General features: G+C 35.1%; 1 protein-coding gene across 6 annotated transcripts in view; it reads left to right on the top strand.

Annotated features, from left to right (window-relative positions):
- Window positions 1-19845, top strand: part of LOC131437905 (uncharacterized) — a 307910-nt gene that overhangs the window by 202275 nt on the left and 85790 nt on the right. For all 6 annotated transcript variants that reach the window (XM_058607561.1, XM_058607562.1, XM_058607563.1 and 3 more), the window contains exon 5: window positions 5326-5507. In XM_058607561.1, coding sequence (XP_058463544.1) covers window positions 5326-5507 — 182 coding nt within the window. The remainder of the gene's footprint in view (window positions 1-5325; window positions 5508-19845) is intronic.

Raw genomic sequence — 19845 nt, forward strand, 5'->3', positions numbered from 1 at the left:
ATAAAGATTTATCAAATTTTATCATCATGAAAATTTACAATTTTCCATCAAAAATGATTTACTTTTCACGAGACGATGGCCATTCAATTTCGACAAGCTTATAATTACCATTACTGAAAATCAGTAGCAGTCACACGTAAGTATCGTTTGAGAAACCATATCGACGTTTCGGATTGCTTTACCGAGTGCATATAAATTAATCTCCACTTACGCTTATCAACAACGACGTTTGATTCGAAAATCTTGTGGCAAATAATTGACAGTTTTAAACGTCCATTTGCAGATGGGCAGAAAGCATTATAACATTTAAAATTGGCACGAATTTGTAAACGATATGAGAAATCTACTACATGGAATAGGAAGTTCTGGGGCAAACAAAGAAAAAGATGATTTTTTATCGTGAAAACTTTTTTATTCTTCAGTATAATCTTTATCTAGAGCGATACAATTGACCAATCCTCCAACATTTTAATGCCCTTGGAAAAAAAGATTTGTTAACGCCTTCAGAATTGGCTTCCGTTTCTGCTATGACCTCCGCATTCGACTTTCCGTGGAGAATTTTTTCAGGTTAGGAAATAGATAATAGTTGCTGGGGGTCAGGTCTGGAGAATACGGGGATGGTTAACCAATCCGTACCGTAAATCATTCAATTTCACCGTTACTTTTATGCATGAATACGCTGGTGCGTCTTTTTCCTTAGCTTAATGAAAACTAGAACTGGTCTGACACGATTAGCTGTTATTTAAACGCTAGAGTCACCTAGAGGCTTGTTCTCAACAAAAATATACACGGATCGAAACGTTTTCGGTCGTTTCTCAAAAAACCTCACTTGCGTGAAAACCTGTCATTAGTTTTCTCCTCATCCTTAATGATTTAAGGCAAAAACCAAGGATTTGTATGCCTTGACGTGATTTTTAATAATTGAACTCATTTTTCGGATATTTTTTACAGCATATCATTTTAATAATCTACGCATATAGTTCTAATATCTACGGGGTACAAAAATAGATAGCAAAATAGACAAAAACAAAATCTCGAATCAGTAGATGTATATGTTTCTGTTGAATTTGTTTCCGTTGATACGGGACTGTAAATGAATACCTTGGACTTTCTCTTCATGTGTTTTCAAATGCTGGTTAGTTTCATTGGTAAAACAATTTCCCCGATTAGGAGTTAGCTACGGGTTCGAGTCCCGTCTCTGCGGTAACATTTTCGCGGTTTTCATTACATAATTGTGTTCACATGTCAATTTTGCAATCTGTTTTCCCCGGTAGATACTGATCATATACAAAAAATACCTCAAGACTGTTCTACATCTTAACAAAGATAACACACAAACCGTTCAAACAGGAATGTTTCTTCTAAATCATTTATTTTTAGTCCCATACAGGTCACTTCATTATGAATTGTTGGAACAATTTGGTCCAACGCCAAATAAATCTATTTGATTTTGGACTATTCTAATACAATTTGTGAAACAGAATATTTTGAGGTTAAAGAACTCAATGTTTAGTGAAATGTACTCAAATATGATTGAGAAAATGTCACTAAAACTAGAGGTCAAAGAACTCAAGTTTCGAATTGAAATCACTCAAATTTTCTTGGTAATACGCATATATTTGTTTTGATTTAATTTTACTTAAGTTTTTACATCTTTATTCCTTTACTCAAAAATTAGTATTTTATTGCAATAAAGATATAACAATGTATTAATCAACGGAAGAGTAACACATTGAAATTGAGATCTTTTGTGCAGATATTTGATGATAAAATCTAAAATACATTTATAATTTGAAACCAATTCAAACTGTGTTCGAATATTTAAGGAAGTCATGGCATCATGAAACTTTGTCAGACTAAGCGTTGTATGGCCTGACCTGACATTGATTATAGGGCGTTGGGATTCCATGTCAACTTATGAAGTCAACATTTTCAAATAACACAAAAAATCTGTTATTCTTTTCACATAATCTATTAGAATAACATCTTTTAGCATCATTTTATTGTAGAAATTTCATTTCATCTGTGAATACAGATGAATACAGATTTTTTATACAATCCAGAGATGCCAAATATTTTCATAGATAATCTGTATTGCGACTATCTATGAAAATATCCGGCATCTCTGTCTACAGTTCACATTGAATGAATGACAGCTGTTCGTTTATATACGCTCAAATATAAAAAGTAATATTAGGGTGGATATATGTATTTTGCATCGTTTTTAGTACAGATTTGCATAAGAGGAAAGAGAACGAAGAAAATGTCTGGGGTAAATCATAAATTATATTAATTTTAGCCAACAAAATCATGCAAACTCTTTAAGTAGATCAAAGGTGGATATACTTTTTTACATAATGTAGGTAAATACAAAAAAAAATTCTTACAAAGCAAATGCAAAGCTGCGTGTTGCTTCTCGCAGAATGAAGCCGCATAACAATTTTGTTATGTCACGATAAACATGTAAAATAGAAACGTTATTGATTCGATCTTGCACGCTCTTCGAACATAACTCATGGTTTGAGTTGCGATTACTCAAATTCCTGAATTGAAACAAAATGTCAAAATTTGATTATGGATTTGAGTAAAATTTAATCAGGCCACAAGTTCTCTAGCATTTATTCATACATTAGAGTAAGCGTTATGTTTTTAAACATTCGAGTGAAAAAATGCTTCTTGCAGTTCAGTGCGTTTCCATTATCGGAATATTTTAATCGAATTTAAGAATTCATTCAAGAATACGTCGTTTTTCATTTCCGTTTCAAGATCCAAACCAGGAAATCATCAATCATAGTTGTTTTCAATAGAAATTTTGTAGTTTCAATTTTACTAAATGAAACGTTTAACATAAGGAGATATCAAAATCATTCAATTTTGACTCCAAACTGGTCAAAAGGAAATGGTGTTGAATCACTTTTTTGCACTTCCCATTTAAAAAAAAGAATAACTTTAACTAGAAATACATGTAGGGGTAGATGGGGTAAAACTCACCCCCTAAGCAAATGTTGCTATATTTCAACTATAAAGAATAACACGGAAGAGTTTCATGCATGACTATCTTTCTTAATAGATATTTCTCAAAATTACGTACAAATACTCACTCAATGCATTGGAAAATACATGAAATATCTTATTTTCTAAAGCCCTTCAAAATTGTCTGTTGAAATATATGCGGGGCATGACGCCCGATCGTGGAAAACATGAAAAATGTACATTTTTAATTACGCGAAGTGACGATTATCTGAACATAGAGGCAGGAGGATCTTAAACAACGGGTAAACATCCATCAAAACAACGGATTAAAACTCATGACAACCACGGGGCAATATGCACCCTCATAAAGCTTATTCTTCTTATTTAAAGAAAGCTTTAGACTTTTCGTTGACGAAATATTTGCCAGGTGGAAGAATGTTCACTATTATTCATTAAATTGATAACTTATGGATAATTTTTGTAAGCGACTACTTGAGCATTTTGCCTCATTTAATTCGGGCCATTTTGCCCCCAAAAATATGAGACGATAAATTTGACGATTTTTCTATAAAATTGCAAATACATTGTCTGTATAAGAAATAATTTTAGAAACCCGAATGATTGGCAAATAAGTTTACTGGTTACATAATTAAATCATCTTCCTCACCCTAGAAAATTACTATGGAATGAACATAAAAAATTACTGATAACAGAGACATAATTGGTTTTTTATTATTTTTTCATATATGATTGAACCATCGCTACCAAAGTTTTATGGTAATCGGTTGTTATGGCGGGCTTTCAGTTTCATTAAAATTTCAGTGAAAAAAATGGGTAACTTTTGAGAAAAGCAAAAGGTGCATTATGCCTCGGGTTATGCGTTTTACCCCATCTTCCCCTATATAAACGTTGACGAAGAATAATTTCTTTATTCTGAGGGCAAGGAACTCAAATTTTAAGTTAAGCTGACTCAAATTTTGAAAAAATGAGGATGTGCAGCATTGTTAATATTAAATATGTTTGGAACCTACGAAAAACTTCGTTTATTTCAACGGGACGACCCTGGTACTGTAACAAGTAGACGAACGAATCACACAAACTCTGAAGCAAGTCCTAGCATGCATTAACGATTTTGTGAGAAATCTCCAACTTCCCTCAGACTATTTGCCTGCGCTTAGTGTTCCTTGTGAACATCATGCTTAATTTGCATGCACAATTTCATCGATATCTGCAAATCTTTCCAACAGTTTGAAAAATCACGCAGAATAATTTTAGAATCGATTTGTAGTGATATTTCATCTATCGGTTTTCAAACTATCGGTTTTTCAAATTCAACGTTTTTAGCTTTGTCTTACGCTTGACTTTTTGAAATGAATTGACGACGCGTAATTCGAGACTCGTTTAGTTTAAGATCAGTAACTGCTTTTATGCTCTTACTTCAGGATATCCGATTCATAATTGGCCTTGATTCTTCGTTTGACTTTAAATTATAAAACCCTAAAAGTAATTACCAAGTTAATTGTATTTTACCATCAACAATACCATTGCTTCTTCACACAATACTCTAGAGTATCGAGAATTATTTCACACTTTTACCAACTGATTATTTCATATGAGACGAATGAAGGTACCGTGAATTTATATCAATTGTATCGACTTGTGGAAACGCTGTTTCACGGTCCGTAATAAATATCTATCCACCGACAAAACTGATTTCCTGTGAAATAAACCTACCATTCGTTCATAATCCCTGCGGAAAGCCATAAAATTGATAGAGATAGAAAGCAATAAATCCTAATAATTTCATCACATTCCTTCTTTCCTTGGCCACGGATGAGTGGGGGGAAATGCGAAGCAGTCTTTTTTCTGAATTTCAGTTCACGCAGTATAAAAAGGATAACCCTACAATAGAGCAAAACCCATATCACGAAAATGCTGTGTGATGATTATTTATTTCTATAATCCGTACACTATCCTGAGCTGAAAATGGCAAGGAAATGGAACTTTCTGAGTGGAGCGAACTCCTGCCGTCAACCCTCGCTAATAGTGCAAATAGCAAAAAGACAGAAAATCGATCCAGATAATTGGAACTCCTTTCGTTTCGGGAGGTTAATGTGTTGCTTATCGGGACGGTGATTTTCGCTTTCCTGGGTGAAAGTATTTTTTGTTACTATTTTCAATAAATAAAAAAAATATCCGATAGAAACGAAGGAAAACAAACTGATCGCAAACATTTCCGTTTCTGGTTTTTCTTTCTTTTTTCTTACATGTACCGTGTGCCGGGCACAAACCGCAACCGCCCGTCAACATCATTCCTTCACTGCACAAATACACTCGTACACAAACACACAGGATCAACGATAAATTATTCGAAACGCAAAAGCTCAAGTCGGTGCAGGGTGAGAATAATTTGTACAACGTGTCCATCAGTGGCAGCATACAGAAAGAGGAGCTCGAAAGTCCTACCACGATCGAGTGCTTCCTAATGGTGCCGGAGACCAACTACACCAAGAAGCGTTCTACGATTTATTACGGTAAGTGCCAGACATCACGGAAAGCTTGTTATTGTAAGCGATTTTTTCACTTTCTTGAGCTTCGATGCTTTTTCCTATTTCGTATGTTGGCAAAATGTCTTTTTTTATTCTTGATGCTTCCTTTTCCCGCGTTATGTCCATTTGTTTGTTTTGCGGCATGTCTGCGACTACTGTACTGTGGTGGATATTCGATCCACGATATGTGGAGAAAGGTTTTGGTTATTCATTTGCTGTACATTTTTTGCATAACTCATCCTGCTTGTATACATTGCCCTTGTACACATTATCGGTCGCTTTGACGCTTTTGCCCTTCTTATGTGCGCGTTTCAATGTATTTCGATTTGCCATCTAATCCGAACTGTTGATTTATTTCTTATGGAGTTATTGAGTTGAATGATATTTAGCTGCATAATTGGTAGCTAGAATAGAACTGCGAATGTTTCTACAATTCAACAGATACAAAAACAGGATTCGATATGTTAGCTGTCTTCAAATGGAGAGAGTTTCTCGTGCAGTTGATAATGACTGATTCACAAGTAACATTTGTTCTGCCACATGTTTCCTTATGAAAGATAAGAGATATGAATATTATTATCACAACTTTGGCTAAATCGATAGAAATAAAATCATCTGCCTGCTAAGCCTGTCAATTTGGCTCAAAACACTTAATGATTTAGAGGATGTGCATACTTAAATTTATTTACTGAATTTCAAAATACCAAGATTATCTCGCTAAAAAATATATATAGTTACTGCGAATCTCTTGGCAATTTGGCAACAGTCCATTGTAACCATGATTTCCTGCATTAATTTGACCGATAGCTACGCAAAAGCGCACAGAAAGAAATCATGGATAAGCTATCAGTCACTGAGCATAAGAAGGACTTTACATTGTTTTACTGATAGATTTTAAGGAGAAGGATGTTTCAATAATTCTAATTTTAATTTAAAACATTAAAAAGAGAACAAAACATGGAAAAATAACATGGCCAAAACATTCACTAGCCACTACCTATAAATAAGCAGACATCTGGAAGTATACATGAATGGTAGATGTTTAGTTTTGAATTTACCGTATAAAAAATGTCGTTCAAACCTTTTCGCCACTATTTCTATATTTTTAAGCTCCACAAGAAACGGTGATGTGGTGTAACGAAAAATCAACAAGCGAAATGCAGGGCACTAAAAAAATGCAGCAGACTAAAATAATATCCGAAAATTCATTTCAAGTTGAGTATTTTTGAAACTCTCAAGGAATACATATACAGATATTAACAATGCTTTTGCAAAGTTGGTCTATTCAACCTTTTCTTCTAAGATAAATGCCCAAAACTAAATGCATATGGGTACCCATCAACACTTGCGTCGAACATTCCTAACTTCACCTTTATCAAATCTTTGTCAGTTTTGAAAGCCGTCCCTGTTTTTATTATTTTCTTATTGGACGTAGTTCTGACGACTTTTTTGAGTTTTACTCCTTTGGAATAAAACGAGATTGGTGACTATGTACCATTCCATCACCAGTGTCGCATAAGGGTACGATGCCATATTCGACAAAAGCAAAGTGTCACCTTTGTGGGGTCGAAAGAAGGGCAACAGGCGCTTCTGGTCTCATCCTTATTTATATGGAGCTGATCGTTATGTACGGCTTACTGGATTTGTCTCACCCACAGATCGTCTGCCACACTAACTGCTTCTTGGAAAATTTGTTGTTTTTTTTCAGAGCATCCAGCCTCGACTAGCCGACAAAAAACTTCAGATCTTCTTAGTGTCCTCTAAAATTTTTATTGTACCAGAAATTGTTGAATTGCTAGAGAAAATGTGATCAAAAAGGCTATAGTCGGGTAAGCATGCTCAATCTGCTCCTAAAAAAATCATATTGTTATACATTTGAAAGAGTTTGTACTGGAGAATATTTTCCCAAAATTTTAACCCGTTAACTGTCATAACGATGGAGCTTCATTTCATTTTATTTCAATTTTGAAGCAACCGCTTTATCGAAAAGTTTGAAAAAGCCAGGGATGGTTTAGGTATTGTCGGGTAGGCTTACAATTTTTTAAGGATGTGTTTCTTGTTTTAAAAATATAATTTCGGAACACATTTTTTCATACTTCCGATTTTGGTACCACTCTAGAGTTTTCAATAATAAATAAACCATTTTTGAAACTGTTATAGTGATCCGGATTTCTTAAAAATGTAGAGGACCACAATATTTGATTTTTATAAAAAAAATTAACAATCCATCATGCGTTTCCATTGCAGCTCGTTTGAAGTAAAACGCATGGTGCTTAGTACTATAGTAGTTATGCATCATGCGTATCCTTCTAACAGAACTTTAATGGAGCCGCATGGTTGAATATTACCTTACCTTACCTAACAGCTATAGGCCTGGGGTGTCCTTTGCTGTATCAAGCATACGTCTCCACATAACTCGGTCCATGGCTGCTCGTCGCCAGCCACTCAAGGCACGGACGCTTCTGAGATCATCCTCCACTTGATCGATCTACTTTGCTCGCTGCGCTCCTCTTCTTCTTGTACCAGTCGGACTAGATTCAAGAACCATTTTCACTGGGCTGTTGTCCGACATCCTTATGACATGCCCAGCACATCGTAGACGTCCGATTTTAGCTATCCGTACGATGGGTAGTTCTCCTAGCAGCTGTTGCAATTCATGATTTATACGCCGTCTCCACGTTCCGTCTTCCATCTGCACTCCGCCATATATGGTCCTCAGTACCTTTCTTTCGAAAACACTGAGGGCGCGTTGGTCCTCTGCCAGCATAGTCCAGGTCTCGTGGCCATAGAGAACAACCGGTCTAATGAGCGTTTTGTGGATGGTCAATTTCGCAAAATTCGCACTAATACAAACTAATACAAACAGTTATCTATATCCGGAGGTGTACTTTACCATGGGGCACTTTTTCGAAATTTACCTTGTACAGGAATGGGTATGACTAAGGAGTGTATCGATAAGTAGTTAGCAACATTCAAACAGTTATTACTCTGAAATGGCTCAATTTTTTGCAGCGTGTTTTGCGGTGACATGATTGTTTACATGTCAATAACAGCTGCGCAATCGTTTGGTTTCGGTACGGTTTATCTTTTCAATGATGAGTCGAATTGATCCGGAAACGCGAAAGAAAATTTTGCACACTTGGTGCTCAGAAAGTGGTGTCACGTACAATGAAATTGCAAAACGGGTGAAAGTGCACCACAACAGTGTCAAAAATATTATCGAGACCTTAAGACCCTTTCCATGAAGGATTTACCCCGATTCGGTAGGAAAACGGGTTCCAGCCAACCCGGCCGGGACTTAAAAGTGGTTGAGTACATCAGGAAAAATCCATCGGCGTCGACGCGGGATTTGGCCAAGCAGTTCAACACCAGCATCGGGATGATTCAACGGATCAAAGTTCGGAACTCCCTGAAAACGTACAAGAAACAGAAGGTGCCGAAAAAGTACCTGGTACAGCAAGTTCAGGTCAAAACATGAGCGCGAAAACTGTATAACCGGATTCAACAGAAAAAAAAGACGGATGCATCCTGATCGACGACGAAATCTACGCCAAGGAAAACTCTCGAGCGCTGCCCGGACCGCAATATTATACGAAATCGGTGTACCAGGACCTGGACCACGGTGGCGATGGAAAAGTTTGAGCAGAAGGTGTTGGTCTGGCAATTTGTACCTGTGATTTGCGGTCGTCGATTTTTTTCACGAAGGGCACAATTAACGGAAAGCTGTACGAAGAAGAATGTTTGAAGAAGATAATGCTGCCACTGTACAGAAAGCATAAGGATCCTCCTCTCTTCTGGCCGGATTTGGCTTGAGCCAAAGAACTCCGTTCTGCTGTGGTTGTCAAAAAATAACACAAAAGGACGTCAGTCCACCGAACTACCCGGATCTTCGGCCAATTGAAAGGTATTGGGCAATTGTCAAGCGGCACTTTCGGAAGGAAGGTACAGTGTCCCAAAACATGCAGGAGTTTAAAAAAAACTGGACAGCTGCCACCAGGAATGTCACAAAAGTAATTGTGCAGAATTTAATGAAGAATGTCAAGTCCAAAGTGCGAGCGTTTCACAGAAACTAGAATTTTCTTCAATATAATCAGTGAAATGCATAAAAATATAATTTTTCTACAATATATCGAAAACTGATGTCAAAATATGTTTTTTTTAACTTTTTTATTCAATAATCAATGCTGCTAACTACTTTTCGATACACTCCTTAAATCGCGAAGATCGCTTGTTGTATTCAAGGCAGCAACATAATTTCTTCTTTAGAATTAAAATTCTAGAATTTGATTTAATTTACTAAAAATTACGATTTAAAGTTTGTGCACTTTTATTTAATCCTGGGTGCATTCCACAAAGAATCCAACGAAAGTGCTCAAACTCATAGTTGAGGCAAATTATTTAGATACTTTTAACCCAGATATGGGTAGAAGAGATTGACAAGAAAGCTAATATTTGCTCTTTTTCCGGTAAACTTCACAAAATTCTAAATTCTTTTTCTATTAACTTTTTAAGTACTACACAAGTATTTATTTCTAGGTGCATCCAGATTACCGTATACGACACGTTTTTATCGCTAGTGAAACGAACACATTCTCTGGATGGCTATAAACTAAGATAATTTTTAATTGACTAATATGAGGAAGCCATATTTGTGCATGCTGTTCAATTTATTCATTGAATTTTAAACCAAAATGATCTTTCTATAGATTTTTTCGGTTATAGCGAAACTTTTCATTCTCTGTTACTGATCAAAATCTATGGCATGGGCTGTGTATTACTTATTCGATTCATAAGCGAGTGTGATCGATTGATCATCTATACATCTATGTAGTTTCTTAAAAAATCTTCAATACTCAGATACACGATACTGGGTACTTTTTAAACCAAGAATAGGTTCCAATTTTTTTTGACATGCTAGCGTTAGTATTAATTAAAATTCGCACCGTCCGCAGTTCTGCAGATGCAACAATATTTACTTTCTTTTGCCTAGTCACGTTTATTTGGGTGTTGTGAAAAATACAATAATTTCGGTCTGCAACATAATAATCCATGGCGTTTGCTTAAACAAATAGGATTATAGTAGGGTAACGGCTCCCTATTTCATCTCTTTTTTAGGGACGTTACCTCAAAAACCAGATTTAGCCACTAAAATCACTATAATTATTTCATATTTCTGCTTAATTCGCCGTTGGGAATTTATTTCCAATTTTGGGAACTGAAACTAGTATTCAAAAACTCGCAAAAAGCACTTCTGATATGATCACTACTCTGCAGCTAATTTAATCTCAATGGGGTTTTATTCATCCTATCGTTGGTTGGCGACAGCTATCAAAGCAAAATATTGCACTATTAAACTCTCAGGATTAAAATGTCAGAAATCTACTTACAAAGGTCCTAATGCCAATTATGAGACAATATATATTTTTAGAATTAGTTTGGAATCATTTCGACATTTAAAACTTTTTGGGTCGTTTTCGTTACCTTTTGTTTTAAATTTAAAATTTTACTGTAAAGTTAATTTGGCAAATTAAAAAAAAAACGAAAAAGAAATTGTTACTATTCAGGCATTAACCTTTCTAAAAACAAAATTCAGAGCCAGAGATGCCATTTATCCAGATTTATCTGTATTGTACAGATTTTTGCGTTCGCATACTGATTTAAATCAGAGTACAGATTACACACGGAACGACCGAAATTAGCTCTGCGCCTAATTCGTATTACTGTTTTTGAATTAGTTGATTTTAACAACAAAATTTCCAAAATAACTATAAAATTAGTTGAAATTGAGAATTTACTTTGCTGAAAAAACTCTTAGTTTTAGAGAATGTGTTTAGTTGGTGAATATCCTGGACTCAAACCAGCAATATTTCAATCCAACACGAAATTCTCATTGACAACTAATTTTGTTATTAAAATCAGAAAATTTGTTTCTATTTATCTATCACCATCATTACTGAAGGACAGCACAAAAAAACCAAAACTGAAATGGGTATTATTAACAAGTTTATTAGCCAAAAACTCATGAGAAGTGTCAAAGCAAAACAATCCATTAAAAAGCTAAAAAGGACAGTCTTATTGAAACTGCTTGAACATTGTTTTGATGTTTTTCGCATGTCTTCGATATATCTTTATTTAAATTTCTAAACCGATATGTAAAAATGTCGTAAACTGTTAGTGGAAATCGTATTTATTCAGAATTTGTGCGCACTTGAAGCGATTGTGCGTAATAATGTTTTTACGCGGAACAGTGAAGTGAATTTCGAATGTTTCACTCTAATTGTGATGAAGTTTTTTTGTATCTTCAAACCTTCCGAGCTGCGCCGTCCGGTGTACTATTTGTATTCGGTTTTTGTTTTCCGAGTGCTCAAAGTTTTCAGTGAGAATGAAGAAACAGTGATTTAGAAGAAAAAAAATTCAAAAAGATGTTTACGTTTCGTTCATGTCTTTTTCTCCAACACAACATCGTATGTATACCTGCCAATATAGAAAAGACAACCGCGTCTGAATTTTTTTCGACAGTAGTGTGCCATCTAGTGGCTAGTAGTCATTAAGGTGTTACCGTTTCGGTGACAGGGCGCCATATAGCTGCAGATTGCAGAAGCCAATTCAACCATTCATATTGGTTGAAAACAACATTATATTTCTTTAATTCAACTAAAAAATTAGTTGACTGGATGAAGTGTGCCTTAGCTAAGAAATGACAGTACGTTTAATTTGTGAATTCAACTAAAAAAAATAGTCATTTCAACAAATATTTTATTATTATTAAGGGAATGAGAATAAAAAAGAGTAAGATTTTTTTAGTTGTCTCAAAAAATAACTAACTAAAATCAGCAAATCAACTAAATTTTTCGCGAAAATGCTGATTTCGGTCGTTCCTTGCAGATTTCCAAAATTTAATCAAGATTTGTACCGGTTCATAAAACGTGAGAAATAAATTATTAGATTATTCTCTCTGATTATCTATTAGTGTTTAATATAAGTGATTCTTTAAAAGTTTATTAATCTAAGGACAAATCACATGTTAAAATGGAAATCCTTTGTGTAGATATTTGATGATAAACACTGACAAACATTTTTATTAGAATTTTAAACCAATACATATTTTCTATGAAAATAGTTGGCATCTCTGTGCACAGCTGATGAAACACACACACTTAACAGTGTTATGTTGACATATAGCGGAAGGAAACCAGTGCTACTAGGTTTGCACAATGGTTATTTTCTTAGTATTTAACACGCTCTATCTAGTAATATTCGAAGCGAACCAGTTTTATTGAAATATTAATATCAATAATATAATTAAACTAATGTTATGGATACCAAAAATACTTGTTGATGATAATTTGAAGAAGAAAAACCTGTTTTAATCCACCTAGTGGTGTAATGGTGCTTATCTCATATTATTCATATTCACAAAATAAAATATTTCGGCTATCAAAATACAATGCACTATGGTTTGAAACGGGAAATTAGCGTGACAAAAAAATTTTCACTATTAAATATTAGTTTTTTGTAGTTGGTGTCTTCACAAAAGTTGTTTGGCGCTCCTTTAATATTACTAGGGTGGTCCTTATTTAGATTGAAATCTGAAATCTAACTTTCTTAATTGAGCTCAAAAATGATTTTATTGTACAATAAAGTTGTAGGAAATTTTATTTTGAGCAACTTTACTGAAAAAAGCACCTCTCTAGCTTTTCATTTGACCGAGTTACATCAATTGTCCCGGGTAAGAGTAGGGTGGCTCCTGAAAAATCGATTTTTTTGTTCTAACTTTTTTGTGAAACGTTCTATGGAAAAGTTGTCTTCAGAAGAGTTGTTGAAATAAATATTGCGCATAATTTTGCTGAGTAAAGCTTTTTCATATGAGCTACCAGTAAAAAGTTATGATTGTTTTTTCATCAAAAACTAGTCAACCTTCAAATATCAAAATTCATTAGATGCCAGATCGATAAAAATGTATCTTATGCGGCTACTGAAAGTTCATAATATAAGTAAACATTTAAGAGAAAGTTGGGAGAATGTTAAACTCTTAAACGCCTTAACGTATTAACATACTTCCTTTAGCAAAATAATAGTATCAAGTTAGCCCTACAAGTGTTCCATACATTGTCCATTCGAGAAATGAGACACACAAAAACTACAGCCGAAAATACATTTTTTACTGAACAATTTTAATTAATTTATTACCAAAATAACTGATTCAGTTGAGCTTAAGCAACAGAGACACTGTGTAATATGATTATTCCGAAGTAGAGGCCATGATAATCATATCAACAGAAATTTTCATTATCTTGACAACCAAAGCTCAAACAAACTGGTGCAAGTTAGTGAAACGCAAATATTTTTATCCAAATCGTACCGAGACGCCTTTTTTCTCATCTACTTGTGTACCGAATAGCCTGTGACAACCGGAAAACGACGCACAATGAGTTTTGGTTAGAATAAATACAATCTACTCATTTTAACAAACTAATGATTTACTTGGGTTTCAGGAAGTGTTTTGTCTTACAAAAAGCTAACGGATTTAATGATTGCTGGTAGAAGTAATAAGGACATTTTACAGTATATCATTCAAGAATTGCGTATGAAAACCCCCACCTGGCGTGTTAGCAAACTGAACAAGACCGTGAAGGAAAGGGATACAAATATAAAAACTGCGTTTAGAGAACATTTGGGCCTACGTATCGGTGAGCCATTGCCATCAGGAGGTAATTTCAACGACGGAAACACGGCCCGGAAATTTTTCAAGAAGTGGAAAGAAACAGCAGATATAACAGGCCTTGATGTAACACTGTTCGAAGGATTTCACGTTATTCTCAGTGTAATCAATAGCCGATAAGATAAACGTCGACGAATTCCAAAGTTACACTGAGAAAATACGAGCGTTGTATGTATCGTTGTATGGCTAGTATCCACTATCACCAACTGCTCATAAATTGTTGATACATGGAGCCACGATAATTAGACAAGCAATTTTACCTATTGGTATGCTTAGTGAAGAAGCTCAGGAGACTCGAAATAAAAGTATCCGGAACTTCAGAGAGCACCATGCTAAAAAATTCAGCAGAATCGCGAACATTGAAGATGTTTTTAAAAGGCTGCTGTTATCTTCAGACCCTATCTTGGCATGATATTGAATTCATAAAGGATAGAATGATAACTATCTTGGCATTGTCAAACAAACAAAATAGGAGAAGTTCAGAAGATTTACCCGAACAAGCAAAATGTTTAGTTTTAGATAATAATTGGAATATTTCATTGCTTAATTTATTCAATACATACCAAACCGTAATCAACTGTTGTCTTATGTTTTATTTTGAATGTTAACGATACGATCATTACGATAACGGAATCAAAATCAATTGAATCAGTTATTTTGCTAATAAAATAATTAAAATTGTTCAGCAAAAAATCTATTTTCGGCTGTAGTTTTTGTGTGTCGCATTTCTCGAATGGACAATGTATGGAACACTTGTAGGGCTAACTTGATACTATTATTTTGCTGAAGGAAGTATGGAGGTATTTTTAAGACTAATTTAAATAAATTAAAAGAAAAACACCCTCCCAATTTTCTCTTAAATGTTTACTTATATTATGAACTTTCAGTAGCCGCATAGGATACATTTTTATCGATCTGGCATCTAATGAATTTTGATATTTGAAGGTTGACTAGTTTTTGATGAAAAAACAATCATAACTTTTTACTGGTAGCTCATATGAAAAAGCTTTACTCAGCAAAATTATGCGCAATATTTATTTCAACAACTCTTCTGAAGACAACTTTTCCATAGAACGTTTCACAAAAAAGTTAGAACAAAAAAATCGATTTTTCAGGAGCCACCCTACTCTTACCCGGGACAATTGTGTAACTCGGTCAAATGAAAAGCTAGAGAGGTGCTTTTTTCAGTAAAGCTGCTCAAAATAGAATTTCCTAAAACTTTATTGTACAATAAAATCATTTTTGAGCTCAATTAAAAAAGTTAGATTTCAGATTTCAATCTAAATAAGGACCACCCTAGTAATATTTTATATCAAAAGGAGCGGCAAACAACTTTTGTGAAGACACCAACTACAAAAAACTAATATTTAATATTGAAAATATTTTTGTCACGCTAATTTCCCGTTTCAAACCATAGTGCAATGCCTGAACAAAAGAAGAATTACATGGTTCATTCATGAGATTTCGTTTATTTTTACATCGTCTTGTATCGAAACACGCTCTTTATATTATCATTTCTACACATATCCGCTATAATTCCGGAATTGAAAGCTTGATCGGGAATAAGTTCATAAGACCAAGAGAAATTGTTTATGATTGATAAGACCTTGTCAACTATTCGTCTTGATCAGCATCATAAGCAAATCATATGAATCCATACGAATTCAGGAACTTTGAATTTTGTATGGGGCCATAACATCTTTTATTTGAATCTGAGTTTGTGAAAATTAGGTTGCAATCTTAAAGCAACAAAATTGTCAGTATATGTAACCCACACATACAACTAATTGATTCGATTGGTATATGCCATTTGTCCCTACAGGCCTAGGATCATAGGTTCAATTTTCATGGTAACTGCATGTATTGAATGGCGAACATGGTAACTTGTGCGTCTTTAGTGCTGAGTCAAATTGTGATAAATTTTGTGTGAAATAGGTGGCTTTTTGCGAAAATTTTTTCGACTAAGCAAGTGACTAATTGTGCTTTAAACAGATAAGTAGAAAGTGTTTTGTAAATACTTCTATTTTGTGCTGTAAATTGTGTCAGTAATCGCCGTGCGGCGATCGCTCAAACAAAGCGGCGTCGTACCGTGGTATATTGAATGCATTGTCTATTGTTTTTGCATGGTTCACTTTGCTTTAATTTCTCCCCCAGCTGTGTGTCGGGCCGGTTTGGTTTGTGCATGAATGATGGGTGAATGTGTGAAGTGTAAGGAAAAAATAACCATATCAGATATTAGAATAACATGTTCAGTTTGCGAGAATGGCTATCACCAGCGCTGTACTGGGCTTACGAGAGCCATGGCCGGTTGGGTTTCAGATACACCGGCGCTTTTGTTTAAATGTGCTGATTGTTTGGAAGGTGCCGCGGTGTCTAATATGATGCCAAAGGATGATGTTCTTTCGCTCATTAGTAATATGAAGAAGGAGATGGAGAAATTCAAATCCATCACTGATTCGTTTGCTGCTGTGCGGGAGAGTATCGAGGCACATATTAATATCGCGATAGAGAGTGGAATCGAGAGACTGATCAGATCTTCCAATGATGCTCTGGAGAGCAAAATGGCCTGTTTAGAAAACAGTGTGGCCAAAAAGTTGGAAGATTTGAAAAGTTTCGTGATTAAGAATAATCAGCGCAACGATAATGAATTGGTCGTAATGAAGAGAAAGAAAATTGTTGCAGATAGAAAGACTCATTCGGAGTCAGATGGAAATCCCAGACGCAAAAGAAAAATTATGTCTAATACTGATGATGAACCACATGATAAAAATATTGATAATGATAGTAATGACGAAGTTTTTGATAAAAATAATAAAAAGTCATACGCGGATGTTCTTTCTGGTAAATTAGCTAGAAATAGAACGAAAAGTAACAGAAAACGTAAGACTCGCTCGGTTATTATGATTAAACCTATTGAGTCTTCGCAAACAAGTGATGACACGAGACAATTTTTGAAGGGTAGGTTGGATCCAAGAACACATAAAATTAGTAATTTCAAAAATGGTAAAGATGGCTCGATTATTGTTGAGTGTGCAGCAGGAGAGGATATTCAGTCAGTGAAAGAAAACATTGAAAGCAATTTAGGTACTGAATACAATGCTGTTATACCCAAGCCCGGGAAACCAAAACTGAAAATAGTGGGGATGAGTGATCGATATTCCTCTGATGTATTTATTGACCTATTGAAAAGCCAAAATCAGGAAATTTCGATTGAAGATGTAAAAGTTGTTGCTGACTTTGAGAATCCACGCTTCAAATATAACAAATTCAGTGTTATAATTGAGGTTGATGAAAATACTTATTCTAGTTTGATGGCCGCCGGTAAGGTTTGCGTCGGCTGGGATAGGTGTTCGGTTTTCGAGTCGTTCAACGTATTGCGCTGTTTCAAGTGTGGTGAGTTTGGTCACAAGAGCACCGAATGTTTAAACAGTGAAAATTGTTCCAAATGTAATTCCGCACATAGAACATCTGAGTGTTCTTCAACTGAATTCAAATGCGTTAATTGTCTGAAAATGAACAAAGAAAGGAAATTGAATTTAGACATTCACCATCCAGCGTTTAGTAAGCAGTGTCCTGTATATCTGAGATTGCTTGAAACGAAAAAGAACAACATTATGTCAATGGAATAGCAACTAATCGATGGGAGGCATTCAGATATTTTGTATTTGAACATAGCCGGTTTGTCTTCTAATTATGTCGCAATGCGTCATCTTATAGAGGATAGACATCCTTCATTAGTTTTGCTCTCAGAGACACATATTGTTGATTCTGACGCTTTCGATCAGTTCAGTGTTCCGGGTTACACTGTTGCTTTTTGTTTGTCCCATTCCAGGCACACGGGTGGATTTGCAATTTACGCCAGAGAATCAATTAAATTCAGCATTCAATCAAACGAAGCAGTTGGAAATAATTGGTTCTTGGGTATATCAGTTGAAAGAGGCATGCAGATGGGAAATTATGGAGTCGTTTACCACTCTCCAAGTTCAAGCGACCGCCAGTTTCTGGAAATTCTAGAAAACTGGTGGGAGAATTTCGTCGATTTTGGTAAACTAAATATTATTACTGGAGATTTTAATATTGATTGGCTCAGTGATCAAGGTTCGAATCAATTGAAACAGTTAGCAGAATTCTTCAATTTGAGGCAAACTGTGAATGAATTTACAAGAATTTCGAGATACAGTAAAACATTGATAGATCACGTGTATTCCAATTTCGACGGTTTTTATTCAAATGTGGAATCCGATTGCAAGATTTCAGATCATGAAATAATTGCAATTTCCGTAACGAGTAGCTCTAGAAATGAGGAAGATACGGTGAAAATTAAGTGTTGGAAAAACTATTCAAAGCAAACCATATCTCGACTTGTATCAAGAAGCTTGGGTTGTACACAGTTGACTGGAAATTTGGATCACAGGGCATCTATTCTTACTGACATACTGAAAAAGTGTACTAATGAATTAGTAATTGAAAAGTATGTTAGTTTGAACAGCTCGAGTAGTTGGTACTCAATAGACCTCTTACGGTTAAAACGGGAGAGGGATAAACAGTACAAGAGATTCTGTAGAACTAACAATGATAGTCACTGGAGTAGATATACACAAGCACGAAATATTTATTCACGGGCCCTGAAGAAGACTAGATATGAATACATACAGAGGAGAATCGATCAAAATCAACAAAACAGTAGAGAGTTATGGAAAATTCTCAAACAGCTTATCAAGCCTACACATAGTGCATCGAAAAGTATAACTTTTGACGGTATAGAAGAACACACAGAACAAATTATATCTGAAAAGTTCAACAGTTATTTCATAAATAGTGTTCAGCAGATCAATCAAAGTATTGAATTGGTAGGTTGAAATAACACAGCCGATGAATAACTATTGTAGACTTGATGAATTTCAACCAATCACTTTTGAACAATTGAAAAATATTTGTTTTAATTTGGGAAAATCGACGGGTATTGACAATGTAAACTCAAAAGTGATACAGGATTGCTTTCATGTTATCGGACACGATCTACTGGATTTGGTAAATGAATCGTTGTACACGGGGCACGTGCCAAAAGTGTGGAAAGAATCTCTGGTTGTTCCTATCCCCAAGGTTACTGGAACGGATAAAGCCGAGGAGTACCGTCCCATTAACATGCTGCACACGCTGGAAAAAATTTTGGAACTTGTTGTTAAAGATCAGCTGATTAACTATTTGAACTCTAACAGTTTGCTAATACCGGAACAATCGGGATATCGTAAGGGTCACTCTTGTGAAACCGCTTTGAACCTAGTATTGGCAAAATGGAAGGAGAAAATCGAAGCCAAAGAGAGTATTTTTGCTGTGTTCTTGGATCTGAAGAGAGCCTTTGAAACAATTTCAAGACCTTTATTGTTGCAGACATTGCGGCGTTTTGGCATCGGGGGAATGGCACATGAATGGTTTGAAAACTATTTATGTGGTAGATCTCAAAAGACTGTTTTTAACGATGTAATGTCTAGTTCCCTCGGCAATTCACTTGGTGTGCCTCAGGGAAGTGTGTTAGGTCCTATTCTATTTATCATGTATATTAATGATATGAAGCGAGTCTTACGTTTCTGTGATATAAAT

The sequence above is a fragment of the Malaya genurostris genome, chromosome 3, assembly GCF_030247185.1.
Source record: "Malaya genurostris strain Urasoe2022 chromosome 3, Malgen_1.1, whole genome shotgun sequence".
NCBI classification, from domain to species: domain Eukaryota; kingdom Metazoa; phylum Arthropoda; class Insecta; order Diptera; family Culicidae; genus Malaya; species Malaya genurostris.